Source organism: Cyprinus carpio, chromosome A8 (assembly GCF_018340385.1).
Source record: "Cyprinus carpio isolate SPL01 chromosome A8, ASM1834038v1, whole genome shotgun sequence".
NCBI lineage: Eukaryota > Metazoa > Chordata > Actinopteri > Cypriniformes > Cyprinidae > Cyprinus > Cyprinus carpio.
In genome coordinates this window covers 1,926,076-1,951,695 of record NC_056579.1, presented here as the reverse complement: position 1 = coordinate 1,951,695, position 25,620 = coordinate 1,926,076, and the positions used below count along the sequence as shown (strand labels likewise).

Here is a 25,620-nt window from a genome sequence, read left to right as displayed (position 1 = left end):
GGAGTAATGATGCTGAAAATACAGCTGTGCATCACAGAAATAAATTAGATATTAACAGATATTCACATTGAAAACAGATATTTTAAATAGTAATAATATTTCACAATATTTCTATTTTTACTGTATTTTAAATCAAATAAACAACAAAGCATTAAAAATATCTTACTGACCCTAAACTTTTGAATGCCAGTGAATGAAAAAGCATGCATGAAATAAATCAATAAATACATACATAAGTGAGAAATAGTGCAAGAATATGGTCATGGGGAAGTTATAGATTTCTGATTATTTTTATACATTTTCTAGTTAATTTCTTCCTTAAAACATAATTTCGCTCTTGTATAGAGTGCAGTTATGTCAGATTTGACTGAATCGTTCTGTGGAATTGGTTCTTTTCTCACATATTATTCTGAAAGATTAATTTGAGAACCAGTCTGATTTAAAAATTATCCAGCAATCATAAACAATGACAAAGGTCATAAAAAAGTCTTATAAAAAATATGTAATATAAATATAATACATATGATGCAAAAATCTAGTTAATGCTCGACATGAACTAACAAAGAGCAATACATTTGTTACAGTATTTATTAATTTTTTGTTAACTGTTCGTTGTTAGTTCATGTTATCTCAGGTCCATTAAATAATATTAACACATACAAATGAACATTAACCAAGATTAAAAATTGCTTTAGAAATGTTTTCATTGTTAAATAATGTAGTTACAAAATGGAACCTTATAAGAAAGATCTATAAATAAAATTATGATGTGTCAAATTTTGAACTTTTTATAAAATCAAATATTGTGAAAAAAAAAACCATTTATTTGTGTATTCAGGTTGGTTGGTTTCATCAGTTGTTTGTGTTCTATCTGTGGTCACTCACAGGTTAATATTGCAGCTGTATTTTCCACATGAAATCTGTTTGTGATTGTGTCGTGCAGCATTTTCACGTACTTTACGTGGACAAATGACTCGTCACTGGAAGCTTGTCGAGTCACTCCTGTTTCTGAACCTTTCGTGTCTTGAAATCCAGTGGCACAATATTAGCAGGTAATAATAATATTTCCTGTCCAATCCTAATCGATTTGGAGAAATTTAATGAACAGCAGAGAGCTCGTGCAAACGTTAAACGCCGGCTTTATGCAATCATAAATGTAATGCAGTATGAATTATTTGAGGCCAGACTGGATTGATTGTGTGTTTGAGAGAAAGAAACAAAGTTTCCCGCAGTTTGGTGTAAATGGGTTTTATAGTCAACAGGCACAGCAGATGCTCTCCGTCCAAATAAAATGAGCTTTGAACCAACAAAAGGAAATTTCTGCACAAGAAAGCAAATGTTTTAAATACATATTTGGCCAAAAAAACAAAAACAAATCAACTCTTTTTGGCTGTTTTCCAGCGCACATGCTCACACCCAAAAACACAGTTTGGCACAATGCAAAGCCTCTTCTGTTTCCAGCCTAAATGAACCAGAACATGGCTGGCTGAGGTTTATAAAATAGCTGTTTAAAGACAGAAAAGTGATTTGCAATCCTCTGTAAGTTATGGGAATCATTTGTGTGCAAATGTAAAAATATTACAGGTACTATATTAATCAAGTTTATTTGGTCAAGAACTAGTTCACCTACACAAAATAGATTTTAAGTCAAGTGACCATAAAAGCCACTCAGATCCATTTTAATTTTAATTTCAGTTAAAGTTTTAGTAATTTTGTTGTGTCTTTGTCATTTTTATTCCTTAAAATATTACTAAAACTTTAACTAAAATTAATATATAAAATTGAAAACATTATAAAGACAGTGAGTAGCATCTGAGTGGCTTTTATGGTCACTGGACACAAAAAATTTTTTGTGCAATTTGGTTTCATGCAGGTGAACTAGTTCTTGACCAAATGAACTTGATTAATATAGTACCTGTAATATTTTTACATTTGCACACAGATGATTCCCATAACTTACAGAGGATTGCAAATCACTTTTCCGTCTTTAAACAGCTATTTTATAAAACTCAGCCAGCCATGTTCTAGATTTGCCAATAGAGGCCAAAACGTTTAAAATAAATAAGATTTGTAATGTTTTTTAAAGAAATCTCTTCTGCTCACCAAAGCTGCATTTATTTGACCAAAAATACAGTAAAAATGTGAAATATTATTACAATTTAAAATAAGTGTTCTGTATGTGAATTTGTTGTAAAATGTCATTTATTCCTATGATGTAAACCTGTATTTTCAGCATCATTACTCCAGTCTTCAGTGTCACATGATCTTCAGAAATCATTCTAATATGCTGATTTGTTACTCAAGAAATATTTCTGATTATTATCAATGTTGAAATATCTTTGTTTTTTCAGGATTCAAAGATGAATAGAAAGTTCAAAAGAACAGCATTGATTTGAAATAGAAATCTTTTATAACATTATAAATGTCTTTACTGTCACTTTTGATCACTTTAATGCATGCTTTACTGAATAGAAGTATTATTATTTTTAATCATACCAACCCCAGACTTTTGAATGATAGCGTATCCACAAAAATATGAAGCAGCACAACTATTTTCAACTGATAAATTTCACTGAAAAGTTTCTTCTTGAGTAAAATTCAACTTTGCATCACAGGAATAAATTGAATTTTAAAATATATTATAATAGAAAGCAGTTACTTTAAATTGCAATAATATTTCACAATATTTTTTATAATATATATTTTTTTAAAACAATCTAATATTTTACAAACCTAATGAAAATGAGAAAAGTTGCTTTGGCAACTAGCTGAAATAATATTTATATTTGATATAAGTTATTTTTCTTGGTTTTGATTGTAGTTGACTGTAATAACCCGGGTGTGTGAATGTGTTCATGCTGTTAAGTGTACAGTAATGCCATGCAGACTGTAAGACTCTCACACACACGCGGCTGATTTTAGAAGAATCTGTGATCAAATCAGCCCAGAGCATCAAGATAAAAACACTTCTAAGTACAAATACGTAAAAATGCTTCCACGGACATTCATCAATAACTCAAGTTTGCTTCAAAAACATTGCATAATTCGATTTTACAGTTCTTGTTCCTGAGCGCTGACGCTCATGCTCTCTATGAGCTCAGGATGAGCGGACGGCTCTCGTCTGGTTCTCGGCTCTGGAAGGTCGAATGAGCTCGTTCTAAATCCAGCACGGTGTCCAGCAGACGAGCAGCGACGGCTCGAGCGCGCTCAGATCGGCCCTGCGCAGACACTAACACACACGGACAGAGAAGAAACACTTTAGCATGTATTCTGTGTGTGTGCCTCTCAGAGCTGCTTTACAGATGAACTCTGACCTGATGACGGCTGACTGGCCTTCAGCGGCTCTTCCTGTTCTCCTGGCTCAACTTCCTGTGTCTCCAGGTACTGCTTCCTGTGTCCCAAACATCAGCAGAGTCAATAGAGGAGCACAGTGAAGATTTCTTCCTTATAGACATTTACTATGATAACTATGAAATACTGCAGTTATTGTTCAAACTGTAAAACAATAACTAATATGGGATCTTTTTTTGATGATTGTGGTAGTTAATTCATATTAATTACTGTTGCAACACGGCGAATGTCATGATGATTGTCCAAAACATGCGTCATGTTTAATAAAATATAAATAACAATAACTAAATAAATAAAATTATATTTTGCACACAGAAAACAAAACCTAATTTTAAACAGCGTTATTATAATTAACTAAAACTTTAAACTAAACCATGAAAAATTATTTTATGTTTACTTGAAAAAATAAAATAAGTGTTAAAATAAGTGTTAACGGAAATAGAATATTTAGTTTATCTGGAAGTGCTAAAATAACTATAATTGAAACAAATGAATATAAACGATACATGCTTAAGAGAAATAAATAAAAATGACAAAACAACAAAATTTTAACTAAAATTAAAATGAAATTAAAAATATAAAAATAGTATTAAAAAGTATTTTAAAAATACTATAACAGTATATCAGTGATACTAAAATAACACTGATTTTATAACAATACAGATTGCATTGCATTTGCTTTGTAGCAATTAATAAAAATATTAATTAATATTAATTAAAAATGTTTAATCCATTAATTCTCATAACTTTAATGTGAAATAAATGACATTTTTTCATGACATTCACCCAGCATATTAAGGAGAAATGATAATAAAAAATACATTTACATTTATGCATATGGCAGATGCTTTTATCCAAAGTACATTGCATTCAAGGTACATTAATAATAATAATAATAATAATAATAATAATAATAATAATAATAATAATAATAATAATAATAATAATAATAATAATAATGTTTTATTAATCACTGTAGCAACTTGAATGTCATGATGATGGTCCAAAACATGTCTGGGTCATATATTTAATATTAATAAATTATCAAAATAAACAATAAAATTAATAAATAAAATTATTTTTGGTACAAAGATGAAATTTAATTTTAGAATAATTAAGAATTAACAAAATTAAGATTGCATTGCATTTGCATTGTGACAACTAGGAATATTACATTTAAATTCTCATTATTTTAGTGTGAAATAAATTTGACAATCATTTCTTCATGACATTCACACAGACAATGGATATATAAATGTATAGTATAATACATTTAAATTCATGCATTTGGCAGACGCTTTTATCCAAAGTGACTTACACTGCACTGAATATTTAATAATAATAATGTTTTAATAACAACGCTACTCCTTGATATCTGTCATTACAACAGCGACACCTGCTGGACGTTTACAGTATTTCAGCATCACAGAAGTCACAGCGATCAGGTAAAGACGCTCACACACCTGAGTTTGTCCCGGCCCTGCAGCAGCTCTTTATAAATGATCTGTGTTTCAGCATCAGGATCTAACGGATCGCTCCAGTCGCCCAGAGTCACGGCCGAATGAGTCCGACTGCAGCCCAACGCTGGCACACACACACACACACACACAAATGACTGTGAGTGACACAACCTCCACTCTTTCTCTCAACAATCACATCTAAGTTATTGATCTTGACTGTGCTATGACAAAATACATGCAGCATTATTTCAGTGTGCTTTATGGTCATGAGAAATGCAACTGAAAGCCATCCATGAACACCTAATAGTCCACTGAAATTTAATCAGTCTGAGGTCACTGTTAAGCACCGTACACGTGCATGTGAATCACACACACACACACACACACCTGTGCGGTCAGGCTGCAGGCAGCAGGTCCATTTGTTTCCTCGATGAGCTCCGGGGTGAAACGATGGCAGCATGTGTTCATTATAAATACTGACCTTCCTGATGGCCGACAGCCACTGATTGAGCTCATTTACATTCTGAAACACACGCACACACACACACATTACATTAAACTGAAAATACTGATTATGCTGCACAGATAGCAAGAATGCAGTTTGGGGTCAGTAAGAATTTTTTTTTTAAAGAAATTAATACTTTTATTCATCAAGGCTGCATTAAATTGACCAAAAGTGACAGTAAAGACATTTATAATGTTAAAAAATATTCCTATTCCAAATAAATGCTGTTCTTTTGAACTTTCTATTAATCAAAGAATCATGAAAAATAAAATGCATCACAGTTTCAACAAAAATATTGTGCAGCACAAGTGTTTTCAACACTGATAATAATCAGAAATGTTTCTTGAGCAGCAAATCATCATATTAGAATGATTTCTGAAGATCATGTGACACTGAAGACTGGAGTAATGATGCTGAAAATACAGCTGCACATCACAGAAATAAATTACAGTTTAACAGAGATTCACATAGAAAACAGCTGATTTAAATTATAATAGTATTTCACATTTATTTTTTGATCAAATAAATGAAGCCTTGGTGAGAAAAAGAGACATTTTTAGAAGAAATATATACAATCTATGCACCTTTACTAAATCTCATGTCAACGCATATATTTACTGAACATGAATAGTTTCTCTTTTTCATTGTCATGTGTGTGTGTATCTGTGTCTATGTGTGAGTACATGTGTGTGTGTGTCTGTGTCTATGTGTGAGTGTGTGTGTGTGTGTGTGTGTCAGTGTGTGTGTGTGTGTGTGTGTGTGTGTGTGTGTCTGTGTATGTGTGTGAGTACGTGTGTGTGTGTGTGTGTGTGTGTGTGTGTGTGTGTGTGTTTGTTTGTGTGTGTTTATGTGTGTGTTTTGTGTCACCTTGCACTGCAGGTATGTGATGTGTAGTTGTCCGTCCGTGTCCTGTGTAATGACCTGCATGATGTTCTGGAGCTGAAAGGCGTTTTCATCCACGCGCTCCACCGCACACACACGCGCTATGGGAATAGAGGAGCGAACCTGCAAACACACACGCACACACACACACGCGCGTGTCCAACTCAGCACTTTCCCAACATCAGAAGCCAAGAGATGATAATGAACCTCCAGCTAATGACACTCCATTCAGAAAACACACACACAGAGAAGAAAGGAAAGTGTGTTGGACCTGCCAGTCGGGGCTCTTGGCGTACGACAGCGACTCTGAGCTCAGCCAGAAATATCGTTTCTTAAAAGCGAAGCGTTTGAGCAGCTGAGGTCCTTCGGCTTTGTATTTCTGCAGGAAACCTTCCTTCACGATGACCGACGGCAAAAACACGGCGCGCTGAGGAGCTTCAGACACTGTACAGAGAGACAAAACCAGAAACTCATACATAGCTAAAATACATTTGCTTTAGGTTTTAATTAGGACAGGAATGCATGCATAAATGATTGAAATTAAAATTATATAAAATAAATGTAAAATAAACATTATAGAATATAATAATGCATGCATAAATAACTGAAATGAATATTATATAAAAACTCAAATATTTTTCCAACGTGAACGCATGCATAAATGATTGAAATGACAATTATATAAAAAGTAAAATAAATCATATAGAATATAAAAAAATATATATTTGAATGCATGCATAAATGATTGAAATGAAAATAACATAAATTATAAAACAAATAAATATAAAATAAACAATATTGAATATAAAAAAACAATTTTTTCCCTGCATGCATTGAAATGAAAAAATAATTGTAAAATAGAAAATATAGAATAGAATAAAAATGCACAGAAAGACAATGAGAAAATAGATAATCATTCATATCTAAAATCCATGTGTTTTAGGTTTTAATTATTTTTCCTAAATGAATGCATGCATAAATGATTTATATATATATATATAATATATATATATATATATATATATATATATATATATATATATATATATATATAACAATAGAGAATATAATAAAAATGCACAGAGACAACAAGAAACTAGATTATTACTGTAATCATTTCTATCTAAAATCCACGCGGTTTTGAAACTGAATGCAGTGGTTTGAGTTAGTCGTGCAGCTGTGCAGTGCAGACAGCAGGTGGCGCACGAGACTACAGTCAGTCAGACACAGCGGCTCATATTTCACTCACACGTGCGGATCCTGTCCGGACTACAGTAAACCTCCAGAGCCTGCATGTATCGCGCTGATGTTAACCCCTCAGTTATTCTAAAACGCATTTAACAGATCCAGCACACACAGATGCTGTGGAGACGATGAGTTTGTGTGAGAGCTGCAGGTGTGACTGTTATCAGACTCCTTGCGTAATGTATTCACACATGCATTAAATATTAAAGCAGTCTTTGACAGGACGTGTTCAGCGCGGTGTCAGAGGAGATATGGTTATGTGATCACTCAGTCAACACACACACACACACACACACACACACACACACACACACACACACACACACACACACACACCAGCATTTTACTTTTTTGCATTATTTAATATTATTATTTATTTTTTATTTGTTTGCAATATACTTTTTTTGCACTAAATTTGTAAAATGTTTTGTTATATGCGCCATAACATACTCGCATATTTATGCATATAATAAAAAAGACTACATACTGCCTTGGAGAAAAAACTGAAGAGATACAAATATAAAATACATTTAAAAAACATAAAATATATAAAATAATTTATAATATAAGCTGTACAAAATAAGTTGTACAAATTATTTAAAATGTAATTATTTTTAAATTTACAAATATGCAAATATAATTCATTTTTAAATAAAATAAGTCAATAATAATAATCTCAATAATAAAGTGTATATATACACACATACACACACACACACACACACACACACATATATATATATATATAGTAAATATTATAATTTATATAAATTTCACAATATAACCTTTCACAAGTCACACACAGCAAATCATTTCCATGACTCTAATTGCAAACAGGTCAATGCTATTTTAGTATCATTATTAATAAACTACTGTAGCTTTTGTTAATATACTGAATTTGATTTTATTTTTATATTTTCTGTTTTCATTTTAATTATTATTAATTAAGTTTTAATAATTTTGTTGTGTGTTTTTATCGTTTTATCCTTTTTTTAAATATGAAATTTAGTTTTTATGAAGTTATACTTTTACTTTATTTATTTTAGTACTTCAACTATAACTAAACGAAAATGAGAAATGTTGCCTTGGCAATTAGCTGAAATCAGATCATTTTTTAAAAACGTTCTTTAGATTTTGTTGTAATTTATGTTGTGAAAATGCTTTTATGGTTTTAGTTCATCATAATAACCCTGGTTCAGTTTTTGATGAGAAGTATTTTTAGTAAATAGTATTTATAATTAATTGTCTGTCTCAGACTGTCGTCGTGGTAATATGTTGCTGTGATATTTGTAGCCAGTCGTCATGGCGACTCACCGTTGCTGTGATCGATGTCTATGAGTTTGTCCAGGAAATCTTTGACGGACGCCACGCTGCAAAGGATGATGGGATGCAGAGGGGTCATCCACTGCTCCTTCCCATGACCCAGCTGAAGGCCCAGATTCCCCACGCTCTGAAGAGCCTGCGAGAGACGGAGAGAGACGCTCACGGCTCTGCAGGTGTGAGTGGGTGAGTGAAGACCGGACAGCATGTCATTAACCCGTTTACACTGCAAATGTGCCACTGATTAAACTGGTGAAGCGCCTGCTTGAAGATCCAAGTGCTTTAGAGTCGATGGTGTCCAGATAGTAACCCTCATTCTGTGAAGTTCACCTTATGGCCACAGTGACAGCATTCAATCAGTTGTGCTTGTGTATTTTTAAAGTGCATTTAAAGTTTGGCCTGCATGTTTTGCATTTCAAATTCAAAGACCGTCCTGTATTTTAAATGCAAACTACGACAATATTAATTCAAAAATTGATTCCTTAAAACATCCCGTAAAATGAGTTCCTGAGTTTATGCACTTTCTATTGAAAAAAAAAAATTGAAAATGGTACAATGATCAAAATGATGAATGCATACATAATTGGCTGAAGTAAAAAAAAATATAAAAATACAAGTAAAATAAAAAATATATAATATAATAAAAAAAAAACTATATTTCCAACATGAATGCATGCATAAATGATTGAAGTAAAAATTATATAAAAATAAAAGTAAAATATAGAATATAATTAAAAATAGTATTTCCAACATGAATCCATGCATAAAGGGTTAAAATGACAATTATATAAAATATAAAATAAACAATATAGAATATAAAAATTATGATTGTTCTAACATGAATGCATGCATAAATGATTGAAATTAAAATTGTGTAAAATTAAATGTAAAATAAACCATATAGAAAACAGTAAAAAACAAATATGATTTTTCCAACATGAATGCATTTATAAATAATTGAAATGAAAATTATATAAAATAAATATAAAAAAACAATACAGAATAAAAAAATGATTATTGTTCCAACATGAATGCATGCATAAATAATTGAAATAAATATTATATGTAAAAAGTAAATGTAAAATAAACAAAATAGAAAATAAAAAATATAATTTTCACAACATGAAAGCATGCATAAATAATTAAAATTAAAAATAAATATAATATTAAAGGTAAATTAAGCAATATAGAAAATAAAACATGTTTTTTTCTGACATGAATGCATGCATAAATAATTGAAATGAAAGTTATATTTTAAAAAAGTAAAATAAACAAAATAGAAAATAATAAAAGCTATGACTTTTCCAACGTGAATGCATGACATGTCATAGTAATGAATGCCCAACTCGAAAGTAGGAGCTTCCCAGGTGTATTTCAAGGCAGTGTTAGATCGGTGGAAGGTGGTTTTTTATAATTTACTGAGAGTGCAGTTTCATTAAAGAGAGCATTTAATGGAAAATTGCACATAAAGCTGAATTTGAGATGTGAGTGTACCTTAGCGAGCAGCAGCAGCGTTCTGCTGGTCCTGGTGTCTGCGTGATGGTCTCTCAGATGGAAGAGTTTGGGCGTCAGAATCGCAGGAGCAAACAGACGCAGGAAGAAAAAGCCACTGATGGCCAAATACTTCACATCCTACAAGAGACAAACCGTGAGTAAAACCACACCATCATCACCATGAGGGTCTGATCAGGTCCTCACCTCGTTCTCAGCTTCTGGAAACTGTTCCTCCACGCGTTTATGGAGCTGTTTGAAGACAACTCTCATCACAGGAGGACACTGGGAGACAGAGCCGACGATGGCCTCCATGATGCTGCTCAGATACGTCTGCAGGAGCCCCACGCTGCTCTCCCTGACCTCAGCCTCCGACGCCGAGCCTTTAAAAGAGATTCGTCTGGAGAGAGAGCGAGGTTTCAGATGCTCAGATATTACCCCGCTGCATCAGTGAGCAAGTCATTGTGATTTTTTCTAATCAAAGATGCATCCTTTCAATGCAAATGAGGCTCATTATAGTAAAACTCCAGTGCTATTAACACCCACTGAAAGCAGACAGTAAGGAGGTTTATTTAAAAGACTTTTGGTGCATCTAAATGGTCCCTCTGGCTCATTTTCATAAATAGGAACAACTGCACCATGCAAATTGCGATCAATGCTAATTTTGTTGGCGTCGTTTCTTGATTTGATCTCATTCTTAGTGAATCCCCTGCTTCTTTGAGACATTTTTTAGCAAGCGAGCAATACATTCTTGCACACATCTGTGTATTCTGCGCTGCTTTCAGACAGAAGATTCTGAGTGCAGAACCTACATACATTTTATGTGCATTTCTTTGGTTTTCTGCATTACAGTTCATAGAAACTATTACACGGTTACTTGAATTGAGGTTATTGTTATCATTGGTTTCAGATAAAAATGTCACATAAAAATACACGACGTTCAAAAGTTTGGGGTCAGTAAGATTTTTTATTTATTTATATTTTTATTAACCAACGACGCATTAAATTGATTAAAAGTGACAGTAAATACATTTATAATGTTACAAAAGATTTCTGTTTCTGATCAATTCTGATCTTTTGAACTTTCAATTCATCTGTGAATCCTGAAAAATAAAATGCATCACAGTTTCCACAAAAATATTGGGCTGCAAAACTGTTTTCAACATTGCTAATAATCAGAAATGTTTCTTGAGCAGCAAATCAGCATATTAGAATGATTTCTGAAGATCATGTGACACTGAAGACTGGAGTAATGATGCTGAAAATACAGCTGCGCATCACAGGAATAAATTACATTTTAGAACAAATTCACATAGAGAACACGTATTTTAAATTATAAAAATATTTCAGAATTTTCCCGTTTTTACTGTATTTTTAATACAGTTTAATAAAACATTAAAAACTCTTGCCAACCCGATACTTTTGAACGGTGGTGTATACATAAAAAAGTTGTAGATTTAAGGAATAAACAAATAAATAAACAAATATTTAGAATATTCATATTCTGTCCTATACTATTTTTATCAACATTTTACCATTTTTTAAAATGTTAGTAATATTTTACATATTTTTTTTAGTATTTAAATTTTATTTAAAATTCTAATAATATTACACATTTGTACAGTATTTCAAATATCAGATAAATGCATCCTTGTGAGCAGAAGAGACTATCAAAAACATTCAATCATCTTGTGTTTAATGGCGGTGTATATAATATTTTTCAAATACACAACCTGGAGACGTTTGGTGCTCGGTGACATTTCTCATGCTATACATAGATCTAAAAGCCAAAGTTTGGAGCGATCACTGCTGTTGCCTGGCAACACAGTTATTTTTCCCGATCATCTGATGATATACTGCATGAATGAACCACCGTGTTGTGTGTGTGTGTTTATACACACCTGGAGCGGTTGAGGTCTATCTTGCAGGGATCCAATTCGACGTATTTCCTTTCCTCAAAGATTCGGTTGATGATGGGCTTCAGAACCTCGTGTAGATACAGCATCCCGACGGCCTGAGAAACACACAGAGCTTCTGACTTCAGTCACACGTTAAAAAAAAACACAAGCTTATATTTCAGAGGAAGGTGCGCACACACCTTCATGAACTGCTCCATGGCTTTGGAGGCCAGTGAGTTGGACCGGAAGAGTGTGTTTGGATCTGCTGTTGGGGAGAAACAGAGTCTATCAGAACAAACCCCGACCAGAAATAATCATCTGTGCATATATTTTACTACGAGTGTCATCCATAGAAAACAAGAAGTACAAATAACCAGGGCTGCATGATGTATTGTAATAAAACCAATTATTAATTAATTAATTAAAGGTTGAGGCTGAGATTTAAGTATTCTTGTTTGATGGTTTAACGTTTGAAAAATGAGTATGAGAAATGAGTATGAGAAAAAAGTATTGTAAATTTACAGTTATAATGTAAAATAAAATTATATTATAATGACAATATTTTTCCAAAATGCTCATTATTTTTTAAACAATGCAATATTATATAAAAGTTAAAAAAACTTTTTTTTCTTTTAGAAATGTTTATATTTTTATTAAGTAATAATACTGATACTAACAACAATAGTAATACTAATATAAAAATGCAATAACACTATTATTTTATAGCCATATTGATATAATAACGAACATTTTGCTCATTTGGATTGTATTTAGTAATTTCAATATTTTTATTTATTAATAATAATAACTTTTTATAAAATAGATATTTATTAATAATTATCATTATATTAATATATATATATATAACGTATATATATATATATATATATATATATATATATATATAATACAATTATTATTATTATTATTATTATTATTATTATTTTGTTTTAATTTATGTTTGTTCAAACATTCCAAGTGGTCTTTATTTAATAATTTTTATATTTTTATCATTTATAACTTGATTGGTTTTCTTTTTTAAATCATATTTTAAGTTACAATCACAAGGTAATCATACATAAATTTGCTAAATTAAGTCTTATATTATTATACTGTACTTTTCATTATTTATTATCTATAACTAAAACATTGTACATGTTCTGAATAAAATGTGATGTTTTCTCAATACTACAGTATTTTTACATTTGCACTTATGCATTTAGCAGATGCTTTTATCCAACTTACACTGCATTAAAAAGTAAGTAAAAATGAAAATGTATGTTTTTCTGTCTGTTGACAGTATATTCTGATTTATGGAGAGATAAAAAGAGAAATAGATAAAAAACCCTCCCCTTTAATTCTGATACATCAACAAAATAAAATCAATCATTTGAATTTGGATGTATGCAATACATTAGCGCATAATTAATTAGGCAGTGCCTAATTTGCATACGTTTCAGAAAACTTGTAACAACTTGTAACACTCTCTTTAATCTTCCGTCGCTCGCTGAAGAATATTCCAATCTTATGATCGTTCCGTTTCCTTTTGAAGCTGCTTCATGCGGAGTTGCTATGGTAACGCAGGCAACATAAAACCCCAGCCGAGTGTGAAAAACCCACGCGCTCGCACAGAACAAAACACCATTAATGAGAAAGGAGAAGTTCAGATGACTTCTGTGGGTAAATATAGCTGGACTGAAGTCGTCACGTCGCCTACACACAGAAAAACCCTCGTCACGCTCACGTACTGGTGCTGTGGACCTCTCTGGTGTTGAGGTAGTCCAGGAAAGGCACCACCAGACCCTGACCCAGATAGATCTTGACCAGCGTCATGGCCACTTCCTGCCGGCTCTCCACCGTGGTGACCTCCTCCAGCAGGGTCAGGGGTGTGGGCTCGTCCACCTGACAGCATCGGGCACAATTCACAGATTTAGATGTTATGTTGAATGCTTTTAGGCCTGCATTAGGGTTATTTTGTTTAATTAAGACTAAAACGAAAAACCATAAAAAATCATTTTCATGACCTGAAATAAATATATATTTTTTCATCTAGTTGCCAATGAAACATTTCCAGTTTTATATTTAGTTTAATTTGATGGACTAAAATGAGTAAGATAAAATACCAATAAAAATAATTATTAAATAAACTGAAAATTTAAATATTAAGAAAACTGTAATTGTATTTTAGTGATAGTAAAATAACACTGGCCTGTGTGGAAACATTTCTCATTTTTATTTAGTTTAATTTGATGTATTAAAATAAGTTAAAATAAATAAATAAATAAATAAACATTTTAAATACTAATTAAACTGTACTTGTATCTCAGTGATACTAAAATAACGCTGGCCTGCATCATGTTTTGTGTGGAAACATTTCTCATTTTAATTAAGTTCAACGATGTATTAAAATAACTAAAACTAAAACTGATATAAAAACTATAAACATATTTGTTTTTTAAAAAGAACACAACTAAATTACTAAAACTTTAACAAAATTAAAAAGAAAATAGAAAATAGACAAATAAAAAAACTAATTCAAAATATTATATAAAAACTATAAATAGTATCTTATTGACGTTAATATAACACTGGCCTGCATCATGTTAAAGATTTTCTGTGAAAACATTTCTCATTTTATTTTATTTTAACATAATTTACTAAAACAACTGAAACTGAAATAAAAACTATAGACATATTTTAATAAAAAAATGAACACAACTACTAAAGAGTTTTTGTGAAAACATTTCTCATTTTAATTTATTTTAACTTGATGTACTAAAATAACCAAAACTAAAACAAAAATAAAAATGAATAAAAATTAGGTGTATTTAAAAAAACAAACAAAAACACAAAACTAAATTCCTAAAACTTTAACTAAAATTAAAAAGAAAATATATTTAAAAAATAATAATTCAAAATATTAATAAAAACTATACTAAAATGTAATAAAATAACAAGATTTTTTGTAAATTATAGATTTCTAGAAAATGCAATTTTTGCCATGTGTAAAGTGTAATAAGATAATTTATTAAAAATGATGAAATATACATTGTTTAAATTACATGTAAATGTCTTTAGTCATTTAAAGCATGGATTTTTTTTATCTTTCTGTAAAAAACCCGCATGTCGTGTATTTGAGAACATTTATACAAAATGTTTTGTTGCATATATATGCATTAAATACGGCATTTATGCATTTCTCATTTTCATTTAATTAAACATGATGTACTAGAATAACTAAAACTAAAGGTGAAATAAAAATGTATAAATACTACAAAAAAAACCTAACACGAATATATATAACTAAAACATAAAAATAAAAACAGAAACTTTTTTGTAAATAGTCTACATGTTTGTGTATACAAGAATGTTTATATGAAAACTCACATTTAGCACTTTCTATTTTTTTTCTATTTTAAATGAAATTCGAATTTAAATTAAGATTCTGCATTTTTGTTTGCCGCTTCAATTCAAATTGTGTTCAAATTCAGGACTTTATATGGCATTCTTAATCACAGTTCTGAATGTCTGACAGATTGATGAAGAGGAACTAGTTGGTTTGGAGCTAAATTTGACAATGGTTACATCACTGCGGTTCATTATCAGTGGTTTAGAGTTGTTATTTTTGGTTCTGGGGTAAAGCTGAAGCACCAGAACATGATGGTTTTCTTCTAAACGTACAGTAGTTACAGATCAGATGTCATCTGATGATATCTGTGAGGTCTGAGACAGACAAGTGTGTGCTCTACCTCTGACGGTGAGATGACGGCCTCCACCAGCAGCTCCATCAGAGGCTGATAGTACACAGACGGAAGAATCCTGTTCTCTGCCAAACGCACCTTCAGACGCAGAGCACCCAGCTTACCTCTGAAACACAGGAAAACAGACAGACGTCAGTCATGTGTGCTGTGGCGTGCAAAATGATTTTTTTTGGGTGTGTTTGCATAATTCCTTTAGTCTCTGGGGTTTCACAAACTAGAGTTCATGAGTTAATGAAAAGCAAATAATGACACATTCACATGGCAGTTAATGGTCACATGAAAAAATGCAGGTATAAAAAAATAAATAAAATAAACAAATATATCATTTTAACAATATTTATTATTCATAATAAGTGTTAAATATTTAATATAAGTTTTTATTGTGGTGGGTTTTATTTTATAATGCATTTATTTTTTTATTTAAATGTTTTTATTTAATTAATTACACTGCAAAAAAAATATATTTTTTATAATAATATAATATTTTTGTCTTTTTGCTTAAACAGATATCTAAGCATTCTTAAATCAAGATACATTTGAGATGCAAAATGACTTAAGATATTAAGCCTTGCTTACTGAAAAAAAAAAATCTTCAAAATTAGTTGAGATTTTGCTTAAAATAAGAAAAATATCTGTCAATAGGGTCAGAAAAATACATATTAACATAAAAAATACATAAAAAATAATATTTGTTATTTACTTCATTATTATTTATTTATTAATTTTTCTGAACACTGACAGACTTTTTTTTCTTTCTTGTTTTATGCATGATTAAAAAAACATTTTTCAGTATTTTGAATCTGAGATAAATATGATTTAAGATTGTTTAGATATTTGCACTGACAAGCAAGACAAAAATATTGGGTAAGTAAATGATTTAAGCAGTGTAATTAATAAATGAAAACATTTGAAATTATAAATAAAAAAATTCTAAATAAAATCCATTAAAATACATTTATTAAATATATTACCCATAAAAACATTCATATTAAATATTAAACACCTACTATTAATAAAAATACAAAAATACATATAATATATAAAAATTATAATATAATATAATATAATATAATATAATATAATATAATATAATATAATATAATATAATATAATATAATATAATATAATTTTTTTTTTATATTTTTAAAAAAATATTATATTTTGTTTACCTGCATTCCATCTGAATATTAACTGATAGGCAAATGTTGAAATATTTATAAATATTTTTAGGGGGTATTTGAAGAAAATGGTTTAGCTTAAAGTGACTCGGCTGACAAAAGTTTGGAAATCCTTGCCTTAGTGAATCGGATACAGGATCAATGAATGTACATCATTCTTAGCGAATTCACTTCCTTAATATGACGTGAAAGCAGCTCGTAATTAAATTAAATTACCATCACATACATAGTGTGACTAATGAATGTGACTGTATAACACACACACACACACCCGGCGTCGTCCTCCGTGTTTCCCAGCGGCAGCAGACGAAACCAGCCCTGCAGCAGAGGAGATCTGTGCAGACACGACAGAGGGATCTCCACCTGTACAGCCCACAAACACAAAGGGTACATTCAGTACAGTTCACCCACAAATAACAAGTCTCTCATCATCATGTTTTTAGGGCAACAATGCCTTTAACATTCATTACAAACACAATGGTTAAAGTGTTTCAGAAACAGCGAAAAAATGTTTTCTCATTTTAAGATTTCATGCACATCTTGGCGTTTCCACCCAGTGTTTTTTTAATGCAACATCCCAAATTTTGCATATGTATCCAAAAATGCATGGATGGAAATAGCTTGCTGCAAAAATGTGTTGATGTGTATGCACACACACACAAAAAAGTTTGATTTTATTTTTATGCAAATGTTAAGATTTTATGCACATTTTAGCATTTCCATACAGCATTTTTCTAATGCAATATCCCAAATGTCACATTAAAATACATGCATGAAAACAATTAATTATGATATGATATCAAATGATACTTTTTTGAAATTATTTAAATGAATGGTTATAAAAAAATATTCAAGTCATTTAAGCAATCGACAATCTCACCTTTCCCAGAAAGTCATTCTTGCCCACCATGTCCCAGTCCCAGACCTCCACCGTCACGCTTCCACCCTCATCATCATCACCTTCATCCAAACTCAACTCCAGAGTCTCATCCCAGTGCGGGAACCGCGTCTTCTTTATGATCTGACCAAACAGCCTGATATTATGACGCTTGCACATGAACACGGTTATGAGACATCGTTTTTAAGACTGATAAAGTGATTATGCAACTTTATTTTGCTTAAATACTCAGTGTTTTTTTTTTTTTTTTTTTTTTTTTTTTATGGTGAACTGTTATAATAGTGATATTTCTTTTATTTAGAAATACAAACAACAATAACTTATTTATTTATTTTTAAGTAATACTGATATGTAATCACAAAGCCCTGCAAATAAGCACAACAAAAGAAATAAAGTAATAAATATTAGTCATTATTATTATTATTATTATTTCTGCTACATAAATAAAAATATTAAACAATTTAAGATTTATTGCTATTGTAATATTTCACTGTAAAAAAAATTGAGTATTCAAGAAAAATATAATAATAATAACTTTACAGTACAACTGTAAAATTACAATACTAATATGATTATTATTATGATTTTTTTTAGTCATACTGATATATAATCACAAAATTTGGGGCCAAATTGTGCAGCGCAATAAACAAGCACAACAAAAGATATTAAATAATAAATATTAGTATTGTAAATTTACAGTTGTACTGTAAAAAAATATTATTATTATATTTTTCTTAAATGCTCATTTTTCAGTGAAATATTACAATATTTATTATATTTGAGTTAGTAATAATAATCATAAAGTAATGATGATGATTATGTTTATTGTAATGATGATGATTATTATTATTTTATAGTCATATTGATATATAATGACAAAACCAGCCCTACAGACACAGCAAACAAAGAACATTGAGTCAATTTTTATCCAAAAAATCATAAGATTTTGGATTTTTTTTTCTCCAAATCAAGCTTCTCTAATATAAGAAAGAGGAGGGAAGTAAAAACTGCACACAAACGGTTCTGGTTCTGGTTCTGGTTCTGGTTCTAGCATGTATTGTGAATGTTTTAAACATGCAAAAACACGAGTTCTAGCAGAGGGGGAGATTTTCATTGAATAGTGACATAGATATGGGCCTTTTCCTCATATAAAGTGATCACATGACGTCAAAAGGCTTTGAATATAATGCACAAGTTGTATGAACCACATCATGGTGCTTTAATTATGTTTTTTTTTTTTCTGTTTTGTATATTGGCAACTTTGTGGTGAAGACAGATGATCTCACCGATGTCTCAGCGCTGAGGTTGTTGTAGATGATTCTGGTGAACGGATCGGAAGTACCGGAAATATCACGCGGAGCCAAATCACTGTAACCACAAAAAAACACAACGTTTAACCATTTAGACAGAGCTGGGGAGATTACTCACAAATTGTAGTCTGTTACTGATTCCAAGTTACATGACAAAAATTATAGTTAGTAACGTAATCCGTTAGATTGCACAATATAGGTAATAGAATCAGACTACTTTTGGATTACTTTTGACCTAATTCATTTATCATTTGTATATATATATAAAAGCTAGATTGGTCCTCACCGGGCCTCGATGACGTGACAGTGCAGGCTGCTTCTCTGAGCGTCTCTGTGCAGCTCCAGAGCCAAATGAATCTCACCCTGAACCTCTTCATCCGGATCCACACGCGTCAGATTCAGCCAGTTATCCAAACCTGAAGGAAAGACACATATAATAACAGGGCTGAAACGTCACTTATTTGAACAGATTTGAACTACAAAAATAGGCATTGGATATGTTTCAATGGTGCATGCATACTACTCATGCTATTTTATTTTTATTCTTTGCAATATATAGTATTTATTAGGGCTGCCCCCTAATAGTCGACTAACCGTTAGTCGACGAGAAGAGGCTTTGGTTCGACCAAAATTTTATTAGTCACAGAAAAAACAATTCCACACGAAGTGGCGAAAAAACGCAGTCCGTGACGGACAAATCGTTAACGGCTGGTCTATGTGGTAATATAGGACATCCATACGCTCACCTAACATTCATCAACCTCAAATATAGCTTATCATCTGAAATATGCATGTAGTAGCAACTTTACATGCCAGCTCAATCTAATGTTAGCCTAGAAAAAAGAGTGCTGTTTATGTGTTTGTGTGGAGTGTGGAAGCTGAACAGTAGTGCGCTTGGGCTACTGCATGACAGATGAAGGCCCCGCTGCGATCATTTGCTCTTAAAATACTTAGTCATTTTTGGTCATACAGATAAGAGTAATGTATCTGTAAAGACTCTGTTGATTCGTGAGTACTCAGAACAACAACGAAACGTTGTGCTTTTGTAAAGTAAAGCAAACATGATGCGCTTTCTGCCGTCTCAGATGCTGTGAACTTGAGCGCCTCACTTCGAAACTCTGTGTATTCTTCCCTTATTACAGATATGAAAAATATATCTATAGAGAGTGAAACTTTTAAATGAATCAATTCAAATACAAAATAAATATTCTCGGATTATGTAATCCGGATGAAGCATGCATACAGGAGCATACTGCGTAGATGACGAGTCAGTGTCGCCGACATCATCTCTTAAAACAGAAAGCACTAGTGTAACAATAAATTATTTAAATGTTAATTCAGTGTACTGTACTTGCTGTTTCTCCCTAACACATTCATAATTATTATATTTGCCGGTGCGCTGTGGAAAGCCTTTTTTGCATGCACTTGAGCGCTTGCTATGTAGGCAATTAAAGGCTCATTATTATGATTTTTATTGTTTATTAATAAAAGTGCAATTAATAGACAATTATGAACGACTATATTAGTCAATCAGAAAAATCTTTAGTCGAGGGCAGCCCTAGTATTTATACTGTAAACCGTAACAAGATTTATAGTTTGCATTTGCCAACATGTGCATAAAAAAAAATAAAAAAAAGTTTGTTTTTGTATTTTAGGATTTTATTTTAATTTTAGTTAAACTTTTAGTATTTTTGTTGTCTGTTATTGTCATTTTTATTATTTAAAAAAAAATGCTTATATAGTTTTCCTATTTTTTATTAGTGATATTTTTATTGCAGCTTTATTTATTTTAGCACAAGTCAAATGTATTTTATTTCAGTTAAAGTTAATTTTATTTCAAGTAAAGATTTTTTTTTTATGGTTTTAGTTTTTGTTAACTATAATAATCCTGGTGTAAATTTGAACATCTCCTTGACTCATTATTTTGTTGTGTTAAAAATACAAAACATTTAATCTCATTTTAATATTCATTATTTCTGAATCAAACATGCAATGTTGTAGGTTTAATATAGCATAATACTGTTTAAACGTTTATTCAGAATACAGTAAGAGATTTATTGCATGCCAAATGCAGCAGCTCTAAAAAAGGTTTTGCACTGTATCACATTTCAGAGATTTTGGCAGCACGATCAAAAAATGAGTCAAAAAGGTGATGTAAATGATATGATTTACAGTTCATTTGTCAGACTGGAAATGGAAGGTTAAGTCGTGCTAATGCATTGTGGGATACAGTATCTCATGCACACCGTTATGCTTGTGCTCTGGCTGTATATTATGTATATTATATAATGAGTATTTGGTGTTCGCAAACATGCATGCATAAAATTCACACAATCATGCACATTAATCTGAACACTGCCAGCCATCATGATTTTAAAGTAGAGCAGGTAGAGCAGGAGGATGCAGTGCAGTTTGAGTTTACAGTTACAGTAAATCATCTCCCATCGGAGAGTTTCTCAGAGCCAAACGCTTCCCATGATCCCGTGGGTGAGGGGTGAGTCAGTCCTGACAGGCTGCAGTGATTCATGCAGGGCAAGTGCATGCTGGGAGAACATGAAACCCACTGAGGGGCGGCGTGGTCACTAATATAATACATCACGCGTGTTCCTGTAATAACTAGTAACTCCTGCCTTTCAGCTGAGGGAATTACTTAGGATGAAAATACTCATTGCTCGTCTCCCCGGCTGCTTTTATTGCTGTGCTCACTTTCATAGTTAATGTTTTATGGTTTAGTAAAAAGATTGTGATAAATCATTTCAGTTTTTGTAGTTTTAACTCAACATATTCCATGTTTTTGGCTTATAATCATACAGTGAGATGACTGCTCCTGTTACCATGGTGATCAGGGTTAAAATAGTTAACTAAAACTGTAACAAAAAAAATGTTACTTGAAATAAACATTAACTAAAATAAATTTATATATATATGTGTGTGTGTGTGTGTGTGTATATATATATATATATATATATATATATATATATATATAATGTGTTAAAAATTATATTTTTAATATGAATTGTATATAATACATATTAAATATATATATATTTAAATTTTTTATATATAAAATGTTATATTTTATTCACATTTATATTTTATAATATTATACTATATGTTATGTTATATTATATTATGTAATAGTATGTAATATTATATCATATAATATTATTTATTATAGTTCATATTATTATTATTTTCAAAATTATCTATTTGTGTTTAAGTATTATTTTGTTCTGATTTTTCATTATTGCCAGGCTTAACTGTATGTAGCCTAATGAGTTTGAGTTTTGTTAATTAGGGAAATGATCGTGCACAATATTAATCTGTGCCAAATGGGACTGTTTTCTGCACACTTGTTATTCTTTGTAGAAAATTCTAATATTAAAAATTAATTTAAAAAATGTGAAGAGCAAGAAAACAAAAACGAAACAGATTGATGTCTCATGGCACCGTAAAGGTCAACTCTGCGGTAAGAAAAACACAAAGTTGTGCTCAGACTTGAATTTCTGCATTCATCTTCATCTTAAATAATCTCACGCTTACCTTTGTGTTGAGCAGCGATCACATCTTTACTCAGGGAGATTTTACCAATCACATCATCATGACTGCGGCATGAAAAACGATATGAGATGCTTGTAAATGTTCAGAAGATTTCCATATTAAACCATCAGCATGATCATCATCAACTCTACATTTACAGACATTATGAAACACAGATAAACAGATCTACACTCAGACGAATCAAAGACGTGGTCACTGCACCATCTGCGTGTTTGTGTGAGCAAATGTTCTGCTGTGTGAATGTGAATGTCTTCATTTACAAACACCGCATGAGTTCATCACATGGCATGAGTCTCCACAACACAAACACCAGCAGAAGACTAACCAAAACATTCTTGTAACTATATTCAAATATGATGTACGTTCACAGAAAACGTTTTTACGACAACATTCTCAAAATGTCCTTTTTGTACTTGATGAACATTTTAAACAGTTTTGTAACCTCTAAGTAATGCTCTAATCATGGCAAGAAAACTGGACATTTGTGACCCTGGAGCACAAAAGCAGTCTTAAGTCGCTGGGTATATTTTTATTAATAGCCAAAAATAGATTGTATGGGTCAAAATTATAGATTTTTCTTGTATGCTAAAAATCATTAGGATATTAAGTTATGATCATGTTCCATGAAGATATTTAGTAAATGTCCTACTGTAAATATATTAAAACTTAATTTTTGATTAGTAATATGCATTGCTAAGAACTTCATTTGAACAACTTTAAAGATGATTTTCTCAATATTTATATTTTTTTGCACCCTCAGATTCCAGATTTTCAAATAGTTGTATCTCAGACAAATATTGTCCTCCTAACAAACCATACATCAATGGAAAGATTATTTATTCAGCTTTCAGATGATGTATAAACCTCAGTTTCGAGAAATTGACCCTTATGACTGGTTTTGTGCTCCAGGGTCACATTTTGATGATCTTAGAATATTATAAATAAACATTCAAACAATGTTATATTTTGAGTGAAAATAAAATTAATAGAAACGTTTCAGTAATCTTTAAATAACGCTATAATCACAAGAAGCCTAGAAATTTTAACGTTATTAGAATATTTAAAATAAATGCTCAAATAACGTCATATTTTAGGTAAAATAAAATTAATCAGTGGAATAGTGTTCTAATCATTGCAAGAAAAAAAGGACATTTTACCATTCTTAGAATACTAAAAATAAATGTTACATTTTGGGTTCAAATAAAGTTAGTACAATGTTGTAAGAAAGTTTGGTAACGCTTTATTTTAAGGTGTCCTCGTTACACGTTACATGTACCCACTATTATAATAACAAATAATTATGCATAATTACATGCAAGTAACCCTAATCCTAACCCTATAGTAAGTACATGTAGTTAATTAATAAATGTATAATTACACTGTAACAAGGACACCTTAAAATAAAGTGTAGCCGAAAGTTTTTGTAATCTTTAACTAACGTTCTAATCACACCAATAAAATATATTTTGATGTTCTTAGAATATTAAAAATAAATATTCAAATAATGTAATATTTTGGGTCAAAATAAAGTTAATGGAACGTTTAATAAATGTTTTAACTTTTAAATAATGCTATAATCAAGACAAGAAAACATTTTAAACATCCTTAGAATACTAAAAATAAATGTTCAAATAATGTAATATTTTGGGTGAAAATAAAGTCGGTAAAACGTTTAAGAAATGTTTTCACCTTTAAATGACGTCATAATCACAACAAGAAAACTGTACATTTAAATGTTTTAAAATATTAAAAATAAATGTTCAAATAGCATTATATTTTGGGTGAAAACTGGAAAGTTTAGCGTTCTTAGAATATTAAAAATAAACACTGAAATAATGTTATATTCTGGGTAAAAATAAAATGAGCAGAACATTTAAGAAACGTTTTTGTAACCTTTACATAACGTTATAATTGCGACAAGAACAATTTAGACATTTTAGCGTTCTTAGACTATTAAAAATAAATGCTCAAATAGCATTATTTTCTGGGTGAAAATAAAGTTAGTAGATACGTTTTTGTAACCTTTAAATAACATTCTAATCGTGACTAGAAAAAACAAAGATAGTAGAACGTTGTAATGTTTTAACATTTTAGAAACATTTAACGTTTTTAGAAGCTAAATGTGTTCCAGTGCTGTTGGTTTACTCAAGCAAACTCATGCATTCGTTCATTCTCTCTTCTGGACTGAGATGCGTTTATCATGAATCATGTTTGTTACCCAATCGTGTCTTCATCCATGACGTAAAAGGTGAGCGTATGGAAGCCCATCGGCAGATGAAGGGTGTATTCCTCGCCCCAGAACGGATTCAGGTTTCTCCAGACGGTGGCGGTTCTAGAAAAGATAATTTACTGAACACTTTACTGTGCTTCATGCGGCACGGAGGCCAATTTGCGTACATTTAATACGTGCATTCGAGCCTGAATTAGAATCTGCCTGGATACAGAGAACAATTTAAAGGGCCATAAGTGACGAGGATGGAAAACAATCAATCAGTTCACCCAATTTCTCAAAGGGAGGCCTGATCATTTCCATTTCAAAAGACACAACGCTTTTTAAATATGCACCACACCAGGTGTGCTGTTCATCAAACTATACACAATACAGCATCTGAAAGCAACACGACACGCCATGCACTGACTCTTTCACACACACATCATTTCTGGGAAGGGGGCTGTGATTAGTTTGTTGTTCTCCATGGTAACCAGATGATGTTGTAAAGTGCATCATCACAGCATCAGTGTCACAGCAACAGATCAATT

General features: G+C 31.2%; 1 protein-coding gene across 1 annotated transcript in view; it reads right to left on the bottom strand.

Annotated features, from left to right (window-relative positions):
* Positions 1-2,913: 2,913 nt before the first annotated feature.
* The window catches only part of LOC109094892 (rasGAP-activating-like protein 1), a 25,822-nt gene continuing 3,115 nt past the window's right edge, over positions 2,914-25,620 (bottom strand). Inside the window, exons 4-22 of the mRNA XM_042761568.1 lie at positions 25,079-25,192; positions 22,843-22,904; positions 19,586-19,715; positions 19,276-19,357; positions 17,972-18,112; positions 17,363-17,454; positions 15,902-16,019; positions 13,901-14,054; positions 12,353-12,417; positions 12,156-12,268; positions 10,462-10,654; positions 10,258-10,395; positions 8,758-8,902; positions 6,470-6,642; positions 6,184-6,321; positions 5,199-5,334; positions 4,815-4,935; positions 3,315-3,391; positions 2,914-3,229 (exon numbers count right to left, since the gene is read on the bottom strand). Of these exons, the coding sequence (XP_042617502.1) occupies positions 3,090-3,229; positions 3,315-3,391; positions 4,815-4,935; positions 5,199-5,334; positions 6,184-6,321; positions 6,470-6,642; positions 8,758-8,902; positions 10,258-10,395; positions 10,462-10,654; positions 12,156-12,268; positions 12,353-12,417; positions 13,901-14,054; positions 15,902-16,019; positions 17,363-17,454; positions 17,972-18,112; positions 19,276-19,357; positions 19,586-19,715; positions 22,843-22,904; positions 25,079-25,192 (2,332 nt within the window). The 3' untranslated portion in view covers positions 2,914-3,089. The remainder of the gene's footprint in view (positions 3,230-3,314; positions 3,392-4,814; positions 4,936-5,198; positions 5,335-6,183; positions 6,322-6,469; positions 6,643-8,757; positions 8,903-10,257; positions 10,396-10,461; positions 10,655-12,155; positions 12,269-12,352; positions 12,418-13,900; positions 14,055-15,901; positions 16,020-17,362; positions 17,455-17,971; positions 18,113-19,275; positions 19,358-19,585; positions 19,716-22,842; positions 22,905-25,078; positions 25,193-25,620) is intronic.